Source organism: Ceratotherium simum, chromosome 34 (genome assembly GCF_057802395.1).
Source record: "Ceratotherium simum simum isolate JZ-2026a chromosome 34, ASM5780239v1, whole genome shotgun sequence".
In the NCBI taxonomy this organism is placed as follows: Eukaryota; Metazoa; Chordata; class Mammalia; order Perissodactyla; family Rhinocerotidae; genus Ceratotherium; species Ceratotherium simum.
Genome location: NC_141933.1, coordinates 12,147,446 through 12,162,025, shown reverse-complemented (window position 1 = coordinate 12,162,025; position 14,580 = coordinate 12,147,446). Strand labels below are relative to the sequence as shown.

The following is a 14,580-nucleotide window of genomic DNA, read 5'->3' as shown; positions in this document are numbered from 1 at the left end:
GCCAGACCTGCTGAGGCCCATTTGTCTTCCTGGCTCTATTAGGAAGTGAGTGCTGCCACTGTCCCCGTGTTTGGTGCTGTCCAAGGGGTCATTTCTGCCCCCACCTCGGCCCTGGTGTTCTGATCCCGGTGATGTGAAGGAGAAATATGGACAAAGAGAAGCAACTCCACAAAATATTTTGCAGAAGGTTATTCTTTTATTCTACGTGATTGGTATGAGGGGGAAGGGGGCCAAGACCCCATCTCCAGGATCCCATAGGAAGAACAATCAGGAGAACTATGAACATCTAGAGAGGGCACACGACTGAGACCGGATCTTCCTGGGAAGTGGCCGGAAAGACTCAGGCTTAGGCCACGGAAGCCAGGCCAACCTGGTTGTTGGCTCTGTCGAAGATGGTGTAGTACTGGCGGATGAAGACGTCACCCAGGATCCAGAGTTCTCCAGAGCTGGTGTCGAGGTCCATGCCCTCAAAGCCGCTGATGCAGGTCGCGTCCTCCTGTAGAAAAGGAAGATAAAACCAGAAATGGGACACAGACTCAGCTGTGACAGGTGCTGGGGGATCAGCATCAAGCACCACAGCCCACTGTGAGGGACATGCAAGGAGGCGCTTCCTGGCTGGAGCCGGGGGACTCGGCTCTTTGTAGCCTGAGGTCTGCCTGTGTCAGCTGTTCACTGCACTCTGGGTTTCCAGGGATCACTAGACATTCTCCAGTGCTTCTCACAGACGCACAACCCCTGACGTCAGCAATGGAGCTAAGGGGTTTAGGGGAACTCAGCTGCCAGGAGGATTTTGGAAGCCCCGGTGACCCAGGCTTTTCTGATTATTCTGATCCCTTCCAGTGGCAAGCTGTCAGTTCTTTTCATTCACTGGGTCACTGGCCCACAACCTTGGCTGCACATTAGTATCTCTTGATGAGCTTTGCCCCTACACGTGTAGTTCAGGCCTGATCTGGTACTAATTAATGGGCATTGCTGGGGGAGCAGCCTGGGCATCATTACTTCCTTTGAATAACATGCAACCACTGGGCAAAACGAGTTTTCCACCTGGCATTATAATAGAAGGCAAGGAGTTTACCTGTGGGTCATGTGACTAAAGAATTGTTCCTTGGTAGAGACAGTGGGAGCATCATAAGACCTGACCCTACAAAAGTTAGGATTGCCATCTGGCAACCCTTTGTGGCTTTGATGTGGTCAATATCACGTGACTACCCTCACCACACTCTGAACCTAGGGAAACCTGTGGCTCTCAGAGGAGGAAACTGAGGCTGAGAGAGGATGCAGCTGGCTCAGAATCAATGGATTAGTAATTGAGACCCGGAGCTTGGCTCAGGGGTCCAGGTAGTAATCCTCTTTTCACGCCATCAGTATTTGCTTCCCTTGTCCCTTGCGGGTGCTGCATCCAAGTTCTGTCTCATGCATTTGCTGTGAAGGGATTCTTTTTCTCTCGTGGCTGTCCAGAGCAGATGGCAGCTTCAGCTTGTGGAGGTGCACTTTCCCTTGTGCAAAGGGGGAGTATGTGGCCACATTCTATGGAGGCACATCTAGGTGGGAGGCCCAGAGCCCCCTTACCTCTAGGATGTAGGCACTGGCAGGCAGAGGGAACTCGACGCCATTGAGGGTGAAGACGATGTCGGGCAGGCTGTCGATGGATGAGCAACTGATCACCTCCTGGAAAGAGCAAGGGTTAGGAGGAATCGCATTCCTTCTGCATGGCAGCCCCTCCACCTGGGTCTAGATGGGGCAGTCAAGGCTGGACCCACCTCGCTGGAGGAGTCCGCGCTGGCTCCAATGTAGCTCTGGATATTGTCAATGGCAGAGGTTGGGCCAGCCAGCAGAGAGGTGCCAGTGTCAACAATGGCCTGGCAGCTCCCGCTGCAAGCGATGGTCTCTCCGTTGATGGTGATGCTGGGGGCGAGATGCCAGTAAGCGTCCCCTGAGTCCCCAGTGGGTACATCTCCCCAAGGGGGAGCCAAGTGACCCTGGAGGGTCCCTCTTCCTCATCCATTGGCCAATACATAAAATATATACTTCTCTCCTTCACCACTCGTTCATTCATGCATTCATTACTCAACAAGTCTTTACTGACTGCCTGCTCTGTGCTAGGCATGGGAGATGTGATGCCAAACGAGGCAGCCACAAAGTTTCTGGCTGCAGGGAGCACGCAGTCTAGCTGGAAACATAAGTTATGATCAAGGATGAGCCGCATGAACAGGGCACAGGACAGGGAAACGGAAACACAATCCAGGGTGAGACTGATGGTGGCGGGGAGTAACCAGGGAAGGCTTCACAGGGAAGCAGAGAGTCAGAGGTTGCCAAGGAGGTGAAGAGCAGGAGGAGGACATCCCAGGCAGAGGGGAAGGCATGCAAGGAGCAATGGAGACAAGAGGTGCAGAGGCGGGCGTGGGAGGAACTGATGAAGTTTTAGCATGGCTGAGGCAGACTGAGGGGACCTAGAGTCCTTGTTTACCCAGGACAGTCCTAGTTTTGGTACTGAAAGTCTTGAGTCCCGGGAAAGTGCTCACTTCTGGGCAAACCGGGAGTCACCCTAGCAACTGGGCGTGGGAGGAACAGCAGGGGAATGAGGCCGCATGGAGAAGGGCAGGCCCAGAAGGGGACGGTGGGAAGGAAAGGGCTGTGACAACTTCTCAACCCTTAGCCCTGTCCCTAGACTGAAAGTGACATGTTTCCCAGAGTGGGAGGAGCCTATGACAGTTCACAGGTCCCCTAAATGTCAAGACGTCTGGACAGGTGGATCATCCCCTTTTCCCTGGGGATGCTGGTGTCCTGTCTCCCGGACCGGAAGGAAAGTGGCTGTCTCATCCTTGCAGACCATCTGAGGTCCCAACAGCCCTCCTCATCCGGGAGGTGATGTTCTCATGGTCTCTCTGTCTTGCCCAACTCCCACCTTCCCCTCTTGGGGTCCATTTCCCTATGCTGGCTATTCCAGGGGGATTCTGGAAAGCTTAGTTAACTCTGAGTCTAGAAAGAAATGAGATCTAGGGCCTTTGCCAGGACAGTGCCCATCCACGGTGACCTCACCTGTCCAAGGTGATCTGCCAGTAACCCTCCTCAGTAACAGGCACCCAGTGCAGGCTTCCAGTGTAGTAAGAAGAATCGATGCCACCAAATATCACCACGCTGCCACTCTCGTCATCGCTAAGAAAAGTGGGGGGAAACGACAGGAATTCACTCATTCAACTGAACATCTGCTGTGTGCATCCTAGAGCTGCCCTTGGTTGGGCTCTTGCCAGCACCAGGAGCTGCACAGAGTGTTTGCCAGACATGCTTTCTTTTCATCCTCACACCAAGGCCCATACAGTGATAACTATGATTATTATTTCTACTTTACATTGAGGAAACTCAGGCCCAGATAAGTGAGGAGACTAGTCCAAGGTCACACAGCCAGGGAGTGCCACAACCAGGATTAGAACCCAGGTCTTTCTGGTTCCAGTGTGTTATTTTCATCACATCTTCTCTCTCATGGTGTGGGGACCTCAGTAGAAGTGAAGGCTTGATAGTGTTTGCTCGTAAGCACTTGACAGTATAGTTCCCTGGTTCTCAGCCAGAGGCAGTTTCGCCCCCAGGAGACATTTGCCAATGTCTGGGGACAGTTTTGATTGTCATGATTGGGTAGTAGGGAATGCCACTGCTGTATGGTAGGTAGATGCTAGGGAGGCTGCTAAACATCATACGATGCACAGACCTCCCCCAAGAGCAAGGAATTGTTCAATTGTTCAATACATCCCTACTGCTGAGATTGAGAAACCCTGAGCTATTGGAGAGATAACACACCCCCATGGAATATCTAAGTACCCATAAAGGCAGATGATGTGTAGGAGCCTACCTGAATATTAAGTGACCAAGGGGATAAAAGGGCCCTCCGGTTGTAAATTACTCCTGTTGTAAGTTTCCTCTCGGTTACCAGAATATTCACTTTCTGAATGAGCGCCATTTAGGGTTAGATAGGGAAGCAAATATGGTTGATGATAAGAAATTAATCATCAAAGAACAGGCCGCAGATATAATAGTTCACACACCACCTTTCCTGTAAACCTTGACAGTATAAGGCAACACACTGAGATTATAGCAGAACAGTGAACAACTGAAGAAAAACATCAACAATGACAAATGGCTTCAAAAGAGAAGGATGAGAGCATCAGAAGAAAGTTGAGTGTCTCGGGAAAACTGATGATACCCTCCAATATTCCTGCACGATCCTCGAATCATCCAAAACCAACACTTGGTTTATCTTTATTCCTTCTTAGAATCGACTCATAGTCACAACTGAACCTAGATTTTGTTAACAAATGACAGAAAGTTGCATTCATCATTGAAAAGTTTCATTGCTTAAAGATACAAGTTCTGATCAAATCTTCTTTTCATTGCTATGGAATATTCAGCACTGGTTTAAGGAGATTCATTCTAAATGGTGGTCTTTTGGAGCCAACGATGAGGGGATGGTGCTGTAGAGCAAACGGCTAATGACATTTGAGTTGTGTAAGTCAAGGAGACAACGACTCACAATAGTAAAATAAGATGCATGAACATGGTTCATCAGAGAGATACTTGGCACCGTTCTCTCCAAAGCTATACCTCTCAAGCCTTAGACATTGACCTTCCAAATCCCTTGCTGACCAAGACACTCTCTACCCTACCCAGCCCCAGACAGTCCTCTGCTGGGCCAGGTAACCGTGACATCCCCAGCCGACTTACGAGCTCAAGTAGACAGAGAAGAGGTCTTCGGAAACGAGCCCCTGGTCCCATATGTTGTCAAAGACAGGTGTGGCGTCGGAGGAGGAGATGCTGGGGTAGCCAAGACCCAGGATGCCATCAAAAGGAGCATAGTAGAAGAAGTCGCCGGGCTCTGTCTCACTCAGGCCAAAGATCTGGTTGGTGTCGTCGATGCCACCAACCTGAGTGGGGGAACCGAGATGTTCACCATCAGCTTGTGTTGACTGAGCCCTGCGGGGCACCAGCCCTGTGCCAAGAGCGTCCCTGGTTCATTTCCACCCCTCCTTCCACTTGGCTTCCAGGGAGTCAGGTTGGAAGGAGGGGAGACAGATCATCTCTGGGAATGCTTGTTATTCTGCTGGAAGTAATCATTCTGGCTGATCACCAGGTGGCCACAGTTTGCGACTTTGTGTGAGAATTGGCTGCAGAACAGATGGGCACAGTGTGTTCTTGTTTCTGATGATCAGATGCAAAGCAGACCCCAGGCAAATCAGAGCCCTTGACCCCTGCCCAGCCCTGGAAGGGTGGGGGTGCTGTGGGGCTTTTATGACTGGGGGAGCCTGCAGGTGGAGGGAGAAGAAAGGGGAGGAGCTGCTAAAAGAAAACTGAGCCTTTTCCTACCTTCTCCCGACTCCACAACATTCAGCTCGGGTGGGGCTGAGGTTGGCTGTTGGCTCCAGGCCTCCCACCCCCTCACCCACTACTGCCCCACCTAGAAATGTCTGTGACATCTTGGCCACTTCCACATCCCCCTCCCTCAATCAGGTTACTTTGAGGATCACTGAGACCTGTATGGCTTTTTTTTTTTTTTTTTTTTTTTAGATTTTATTTATTCAGTTTTTTTCCCCCCAAAGCCCCAGCAGACAGTTGTATGTCATAGGTTCACATCCTTTTAGTTGCTGTACGTGGGACTCGGCCTCACGTTGGACGGAGAAGTGGTGCCTCGGGGCGCTCCCGGGATCCGAACCCAGGCCGCCAGCATCAGAGCGCGCGCACTTAACCGCTAAGCCACGGAGCCGGCCCGAGACCTGTATGGCTTGAATGAACTGATTCTGGGGGGGTTCACTATGGCCCCCACGGTCCCCAGAAGCTGTCCCTAGTGCTGGGCAGGATGTGGTGGTGAGCCAGCAGGTGATCACCTTGACAGTGTCATATCCGAGGATGCCTGTCATGCTGCCGGTGCCATATTCGATGGAGACAGACTCACTGGTGGCCTCATAGGTGGAGGAGTCATCAGGGTTGAACTGGTTGTGGTTAGCCGCAAGAACAAGAAGTAACATCGTCAACCTCTGAAAGCTGAGGGAGAATCCTGGCTGGGGATGTCTTTCTGGGGTGGGCTGCCTTGGTTCTGGGTGGGACTTCAGAGGAGAAATGTGACCTTTGCACCAGACTTTGGAGCCCAAGCATTCCCAGGTTCCATTCCTGTCTGTGTAGACCAATTGGGACCATCTACCTGGTGGAAGGTCCCCAGCCAACCCCACGGTCCTCCTGAGGACCCACCAGGCTGGCACGGAGCAGAGCAGGCCCATGGCTGCCCATGGAGATGAGCACCTTCACAGCGCCCTGTGTACAGCCCATGTTAGAGCTACAATGTCACAGTCACTGTGTTACAATGTTACAGCTCAAGTGATGAAGGGGAGGATTCCATGGGCTCCTCCCCTGAATTAAAAGTCAGGTTAAAAATCTAGAAGAGAAAGGAAATTGAAACTCTGTCCATGACTCCCAATGACAAAGTATCTGTCGTTAGCAAACCGACTGATTGTTTCTAAAAGTGCGATGATCACTCATCTCAGTCATGATTTTGAGTCACTTTCTCATGTGAGGCTTGTGTCCCAGCTGCCTCTCCTGTAGTCCTTTACCCCCGGCTCACTTTGGGCACCCTCAACTCCCCTGGACCTGGTTATTCAGGAGAGCTGCTCTCTGCCATTGGACTGAACCTGTTGGACGCAGGTATCCTGCGTGATTAGCCCCTCTATCCCGAGGACCCCTAAGCCCAGTGCTGGGCACATAGTGGGTACTCAGGAAGTGCCTCTTGAGAGAATCCCTGAGGGACTCCAGCAGCTTGAAATCAGACCTATTGGAAGACGCTGTGCCTTCAGGGCTGCCAGGTCAGTGGGTGCTGGGGGCCCCGGGAAGCCCCAGACACTCACTGCAGGCAAGACTGGAGCAGTAGGTGGAGGGCACCCACAGGTTGGAGGAGCCGGTGTCAAAGATGACGGTGAAATCCTGAGCGGGGGTTCCGATGCTGATGGTGCCAAAGTACTCCTCCTGCGGGGCGGGGACAGCACAGGTCACTCCCCATCCTGGGGCTCCCCAGGGAGGACAGCCTCCCCTGGGGCTTCTCCTCAGCTCACCTGCCCTCACTGCTCTCCTTGCCTTCGTCTCCCTGTCCAACGCATCCTTCATTCAAGGCCCAGCCTGGCCTCCCCTCTGCCCTGAAGTCTTCCCTGATTGCATCCCCGGTAGTCTCTGACTGTTCTCTTCTAAGCACCATTAACACCTAATGACAATCTGCTGTCCCCTCTTCAGCTCTTGTCTTGAATGTCTTTGTCTTCCCATCGTAGAGGACACACCATCTCCCAGGACAGAGTGGAATCTTATAGCACCCAGCACAGTAAATGTTTAAATGCTTGTTCAGTCAATTATCAATCAGGAGCTAAAAAGTCACTTAAAGATGGAACCCTCTGGAGAGATCTTGTTCCTAAATCGAGGTGTGTACAGTGGGTTTCGAGAAAGGGCATTGTCAGGATTTTTATTCTTAGTGGCAGCCCTGTCTCCCTTTTCTGCTGTTCTAGCCATGCTGATCTGGATATCCTTGATGCCGAGAAGCTCATTCCCATCCCAGGGCCATTGTGCCTGCTCTTCCTTGTGGTAGGAAAATGTTCATTCTGGACCTTTCCTTGGTTGGCTCCCTCTCCGCAATCATTCAGAACTCTACTCAAATGTCCCCTCCACCAAGAGGCCCTCCCTGACCACTTCATCTGAATTTTCCCTTCCCCCATTCCTCCTCTTCCCGTTACTCTAATTAATCAGTTTTTCTTTGCATCACTTGCCATTACGGACATTTTCTTCCATACTTAATTATTTGTCACTCATTTGCCTTGTCCTCTAGAATAGAAGCAACAGGAAATTTCCTTCTTCAACATTGTTTCCTCAGCTCCTGGCACAGAGCCTCTGGCACATAGTAGATGCTTCAGAAATATTTTTTACATGATTAAATCAGCGAAATTTACCACGCTGTTACCAAGAGCCACTCCTTGTGTTATTCCTCCCAAGAAAACTTTACTTCATTAATTACTCACAACAACCCTCTGGTGGTAGATATTCGTGGTTCTGTTTGAAAGATGAGGAAACTGAGGCTCACTCAGAGAATTTAAATGACTTGCCCAAGGTCACACGGCTCAGAAGGTTTAGAGCCCAGAGTTGCAACTGGTCTGCTAGATTTCATAGGCTAAGCTCTTAACGACAGACAACATTGCTTCCTACCGTTGACCCTGTGCCATTCACACAGGGGACACACAATATCTACAGAAGGGCAGGGCATTGCTATTGGGTCCCAAATAGAACAATGAGAGATCTTCCTGAGATTCCACACTGATCATGTCAAACCCCCTAGTTAAGATGACTCAGTGGCATTGAGGATGCAGACCCTCCTCAGAGACTCTGGTCTGACTCCACCCACCCATCCCTCAGGTTTCTGTACCTCCCTCCCTCCTCTCTGCTCTCCCGGAACACTTGCCTCCGTTCCTCAAATGCACTCTGCTCCCTGCTGTCCCAGGGTCTGGCACAAGTCTTCCTGCTGTCTGGGACTCTCTCCTGTCCTCTTGGACCCCCACTTCTCCTTCAATGCCCAGGGGAGACATCCCTGCCCGCCACCTACCACTCCCTCACAGTGTCACCTTTACTGTGTACCCCTCAGCCTGGCTGTATGTTTCATGGATGGTGAGGCTCAATGATGATTGTCTGTCTCTCCCTACTAGACAGGGAGACCCGTGAGGGCAGGGGCTATGCCTGGTTTTCTTCCCTGATGCTTCCCCTGGGGCCCAGAACAGTGCCTGGCACATAAGGAGGTGCTCTGCATACATAAACACTGAATGAATGAATGAGTGAATCAATCAATCAGTCAATCAATCAATGAAATCAACATGTCTGAATGTGAGTTTTCCTGCTTTCCCTGTGCCTATGACATCCAGAAAGCAGACCTCTGGGTACTGCCTGGGGGCTCAGAGCCCTGATCCATCCTGCAAGAACACTGGAACCCCTCTCTCTTCTAGGCAAAGTCCTCAGTGCCACCTACGCCCCACCTCTTCTGCCCATGCACTCACATCATAGTAGTTCTCCATGGACTCGACATGTGCCAAGGTGGCGGCCTCCTTGGGGAAGTACTTCCTTGCTAGGTTGCGGGGATGCGTCTTCTCCAGCAGGCCATGCTCGATCAGGTTCTTCCTCCAGGACTTCTTTCTGACAAGTGGAACCCTGTGGCAGAGCATTTGCAAGTGGAATGGTTTGGAGGAGGAATTGTAATTAGGGAAGGAGTGTGCTCATGGGTGTTATAGAAGGCCCTGAGGTAAAGGAAGCTTCTCCAAGAGAGGAAGAAGGAAGGAAGTCAAGAGGGGAGATTCTCCCATTTTTTCTACACTACCGCAAAGAGGTTCATAGGTTGCCCAAATTAACCCAAACAATGATGGTGCTGGCACCCAAACCCAGGCTGGACTTGAGGGCCTGAGCTATGAACCACGTCTGCAGTAATGCCTCCCCAGAAGGACAGAGAGAGAAGAAAGGAGACTCAAGATGGTGGAAGAGAGCAAGAAGTTGCGTGAAGGCAGAAGAGAAGAAGAAAAACAAGGATGGAAAGAAAGACAGTGTGACAGTGTGAGTGAAGGGACGCAGCCCCTCGGAAGCTGTTCTCCGTGCCCCGTGTCCCCCACACTCACTTGTAGATAAGGCACTCAGAGAGCGCCACCAAGCTGAGCAGCAGCAGCCACTTCATGGTTCTTCCTGGGTCCCAAGTCTCCAGAGAGGGGAAGATGGGTGGAAGGCGAACAGCAGCAGGCAGGAGCTGCTCCTTATATACAGCACAAGTCCTCGGGGACCAGCCTTATCAGCCTCCAAACGTCACCCGTTATCCTAACCCCAAACAGAAAAGTTCCCGATAAGATTGTCCCCGCCCCTGCGCCATGTTCTGAGAAGTTTCCAGTTGAGCTGCTTCCATTGCAACCACATCCCATGGTTAGGATGGACCTGCAGAGAGTGAGCCATGGAGTGATGGCTTATTTCCCAAAGAATGAAAAGGGCCTGCATGAGAACTTGACAAGATGAGTATTTTGACAAAATTGAACTCAAATTTGAACAGGTGTCAAAGGAGCTCAGCGTATCCCAATTTGTCCTGGTGGGGCAGATGGCTGGGGTCTTGGAGAGCCGCTCCCCACTTAGCGATGGGCCATGTTACTGTAGCGGCTAACCCAAAGCACACTCGTAGGTCAGTGGTTTGGGACTCAGGACACATTTCCCCACAGAAATGTCATTATGTGAGGTTGTAGAGTGTCTAATTAGCCTAAAGGCCTAATTATGCTCATGAGTAATATTGTGCTCATGGAAACTGGGCCGAGTCTTGGGACAGTGGTGCGTGCAGTACAGAGGAAGAGGAAGGAGTGAAGCTAGTGGAAGAATGATTCCTTCCTTTCCTGGAGGAAGCCAACCTGAAAGAGGCCGGTTTGTCAATGGAATCTGTGCCTCTCACTTTCTGCACCCCTTCTCTTCCTACTGCTCCTCTCCCACGCTCTCAGGTTGCTGGAAGCCTCCACCTTTCAGATCCCACCTGGATCTGACTCTCCCAGGTGCTCCATGCTTAAGACTTGGCTGAATCAGCAGCAACAGAGCAAAGCAATCTGGGCAAACTCATACTAGTTGGTGAATGACTTTGATATGTTGTCTTCTCAAAAGAAGATGCTTACAAGTCCGTTGGATTCTCAACTTTATGGGGTTTATTTAGTGGACAAAGGGGAGTGAAAACTGATTGAGGAATTGTGGAGGAGGGGGATATGTGGGAAGGATGTCACCAAGAGGTAGTCAGCCCTATCTGTGGGTCCTCTTCTAGAATCAGATTCTCTGGGCCACCCCTGGTTTTTCCAGCATCAGAAGACAGAGATTCCATAAAAGCTCCAAATTTCCCCCTGTGCTCTGGGTCAGCCTGGAGGGCTGAACAGTGCAGATCAAGTTCAGGACCAGCGGTGGTTAGTACAAAGCATATTTGTATTTCAAACTGACCCATTAAGGCATCTTTGTGCCTCAAATCTCTATCTTCACCTTGTATTTTCCACGTCCACATCTTTCGTTGCCTGCTTCCTCTCTTCTCTCTTTTCCTCCTCCTTGAGCATTTCTCCTTGATCTACACTCTCACATTCGGGGTGATCTCTACTCTTCCATGGAGGAGCTGAGGGTCCTGAAAATGCCTGCTTAAGTTCTGGGAGCACCAGATGGAGACCCCTGGCTCAAGGCTACCACTTAGTGGGAGGCAATGAGGGGCATATGCACGAGGGTCATCAGGATCTTCAAATGTCATTAGTGTCTTAGGCTGGGCATGGGTCCATGGGGCTCATCATTATTATTTATATCTTATACATATGTTCTGTCTATCTGAAACCATTCATGATAATTTTTCATAGGAATAAAGAAGGACTAAGTCTTTAGTGCATAATTTTCAACTTGGAAATGAAGTGTGGTTGTGGGGTACAGAGTGAGTTAGGGAACCCTAAGCATTGAGATGTGGGGAAAGAAAGTGAAGAACATGACGTGTGTTTTATTCATCTTTCATCTCCGTCAATGAATTTTATGGTGCATGGAAGTGTTCAACACAGTGTTTTAATTAATCCCACGTAAGACTGGCTTAGTTAAGAGTAGCTTGGGAATGTGGCTCAGAGTAGGGTCACAATTCCATAATGAGCTGTTTTTGCCATTTGCCAGGCATTCTGGTAACTAACACAGGGTAACATCCTTTGTGTATTTCTCTTTCTTGGCAGTTGTGGGAGACAGCTTAGATTTACTGACCTCTGCCTCTTAGCTCATCATGGTATGTAATGTTATTGTCCCCATTTTACGAATGAGGAAACTGAGTCACAGAGATGTTGTGCCACTTGCCTGAGGCGACTCAGGTAAGAAGTGGCAGAGCAGAGGCTTGATTCCAGGTCTCTGTTCCTCCCCATGCCTTCTCCCCTACTCACTCACTTTAAGGTTTACCAGGGGCTGTGGAAGAAGCTTATGAAGCACCCTGGCTCCAGGGTCTGGGTTTGAATCCCAGCCCTGCCTCTGAATGGCTGTAAGACTCAGGTCTGGTGGTCCAGCCTCTCTAAGACTCAGTATCCTTTTCTGTGAAATGGGGATAAGAGCACAACCAATTTCATAGGATTGTATGAGGATTAAATATGGAGTGTTAACCAGCCACACACTCAGAGCGGCTAAAATGAAAACAACTGTCAACACCAGGTGCTGACAAGGCTCCTGAGCACCTGGAATTTTCCTACATTGCAGGTGGGAATCCAAGATGGCACAGCCACTTTGGAAAACAATTTAGCAGTTTCTTACAAAGTAAACATGCACTTACTGTTTGATTCAGCCATCCGCCTCCTGGGTGTTTACTGAAAAGAAATGAAATCATGTGTCCCCACAAAGACCTGTGCACGGATGTTTATAACAGCTTTTTTCATAATTGCCCAACATCTTGAAACAACTCAAATGTCCTTCAGCTTGTCCCAGATAAACAACTGGTGGTGCAGCCACAGGGTGGAGGAGCACTGAGTAGTGGACACACATGAGCTGTGGACGAATCTCACAGGTTATGCTGAGTGAAGGAGGCCAGACTCAAAAGGCGACAGTTGTAAAATTGTACGGCATTCTGGAAAAGGCAAAATAGTGAGATTGGCAAACAGGTCTGAGGCCAGGAGAGACTGACTACAAAGGGGTTCAGAGGAACTTTTTGGGGTTGTTGAAATATTCTATCTCTAGATTGTCCACTTGAGAATGGAAATTTCACTCTATGACCAGAGACCTGATGCCCCTGACTGTACAGCAGGTGACAGGCTCAGCCAGTGATGGCCATACGGGGGGTTGAAGGGAAATTAGATTCTATGCTCTGCCTATGGAGGCACCTTGGATGGGACACATTGGATTCATTTCACATGAAATGTTCTGATACTATTAAAGGAAATGAAAACAAAAAGAATAACCCACTCATCTCCCCTGCTTCCATTTCGGTCCTCCGGAACCAGGAGTAAAATCTGTCCTTGGTCTGTTTTTCTCCTCCATGTTGAGTGGTGGGAGTGATGAAGTTTGCATTTTGAAGTGAAGCTCCAAGGAGCTGAGTGAGAACTGTGAACATTTTTCAGAATCCCTGGGTGCTGGGCCCTCCAGAGATGCTCTTTGATGTCATTCTGGGGGTGAGGGTGTGGTGAGGAGAGTCCATGTAGGAGGGGTAGATAGAGTCCAGACTCCCCAGTGCATCCTGGAGCTGACTTGCAGGGCTTGGATCCCAAGGATGGGCATCGATTTGGGGGCCACAGCTTGCCTGTGGGACCCAGGTAGATGTTTCGAACAGAGCAGAAATGTATTTGGGAGGCAGAAGGACCAGTCCTCAGGCGGTAACTGCAGGACCCATGTGCATATTCATTCAACACGTTTTTATTAGGCACCTGCTATCTGTTGGGTAGTGGGCATGTTCTAGTTGCTGGGAGTACATCCATGAGCAAGATGGAAACAGGCCATGTCGTCAAGCAGTTTGCGGTCAGCTCAAGAAAGGGCAAATGAGGAGGTCTCTTTTCTTGCCACTTGAATGGGTCTTTGCATCACACTAATGGGAAGCTCTTGGATTGGTGAAGATAACTGTCTTCCCACGTTAGAGATTTTAACACACTGAGGGAGGCTGACATGCTTGGTGGCACCCAGTGCAGGCTTAAGGCGGACACTACGATGGCCCTCAATTATCCATGCCTCCTGATATCTATGCCCCTTGTAATCTCCTCCCCTTGCACGTGCAGGACTGGTGACTTGCTTCTAACCAAGAGGACATGGCAAAGCAGATGAGATGTCACTTTTGTGATTACATTACATGAGATTGTCTCTTCTGTGTTGCCAGCAGACCCTTTGTTTAGACTTTCTCTCTTGCTGGCTCTGATGAAGCAAGCTACCCCATGGAGAGGCCCAAATGACAAGGAAAGAGGGTGGTCTCCAGCCAATAGCCAGTAAGGAACTGAGGCCCCCATTCTGACAATCTGCAAGGAACTGAATCCTGCCAACAACAACTGTGTGAGCTTGGAAGCAGACCCTTCTCCAGTTGAGCCTCAGATGAGACCACATCCCTGCCTGACACCTTGACTGCAGCCTTGTGAGAGGTCCTGAAACACAGGACCCAGCCGGACTGGACTCCTGACCCACAAAAACTCTGAGATGACACATGCGAGCTGTTTTAAGTTGCTTCATTTGTGTTATTTTGTCACTAGCAGTAGTAATGTTAATATAGGGCTAGAAACTTCTGGAAAACTCCACTAAGACCCACCTGGATGCCTCCTGCTCTTCTCCAGGGCCATTTCCATGCCTTGCAAGGTAGCTTTCTGCTCAGGCCAGGGAATGGCCTCACATCCTTTCTCTGGGAGAAGGAGGGAGAAGGAGGGAGTTGACATCATTGCTCTGCTTCTCTGTAATCTCCATCCACACTCAAGGTTTGCATTTCTGTGTCTCTTCATGCTCTTCTGAGTGCTTTGAGATATGTGATCTCTTTAAAAAGTATTATTCCTGCATTATCCCCATTGACACAGCCCAGAAAAGTTAAATGATAAGCTGAGGTTGACATCACTACGT

The 14,580-nt window shown here is 50.0% G+C and overlaps 1 protein-coding gene across 2 annotated transcripts; it reads right to left on the bottom strand.

The window, feature by feature from the left end:
* Positions 1 to 309: 309 nt before the first annotated feature.
* Positions 310 to 9,721, bottom strand: LOC147912563 (pepsin-3-like). Of its 2 annotated transcripts, none has more exons than XM_087423236.1 (9): positions 9,666 to 9,721; positions 9,057 to 9,207; positions 6,879 to 6,999; positions 5,871 to 5,986; positions 4,714 to 4,913; positions 3,040 to 3,156; positions 1,761 to 1,905; positions 1,570 to 1,668; positions 310 to 496 (listed from the first exon to the last, which is right to left on the bottom strand). In XM_087423236.1, the coding sequence occupies exons 1-9, from the start codon at positions 9,719 to 9,721 to the stop codon at positions 347 to 349; spliced, it is 1,155 nt and encodes a 384-aa protein (XP_087279362.1). In that variant the 3' UTR covers positions 310 to 346. The 2 variants fall into 2 exon arrangements, with proteins under 2 accessions (XP_087279362.1, XP_087279361.1); XM_087423235.1 differs by having other exon boundaries at positions 5,871 to 5,989; positions 6,882 to 6,999.
* Between the last annotated feature and the right edge of the window lie 4,859 nt (positions 9,722 to 14,580).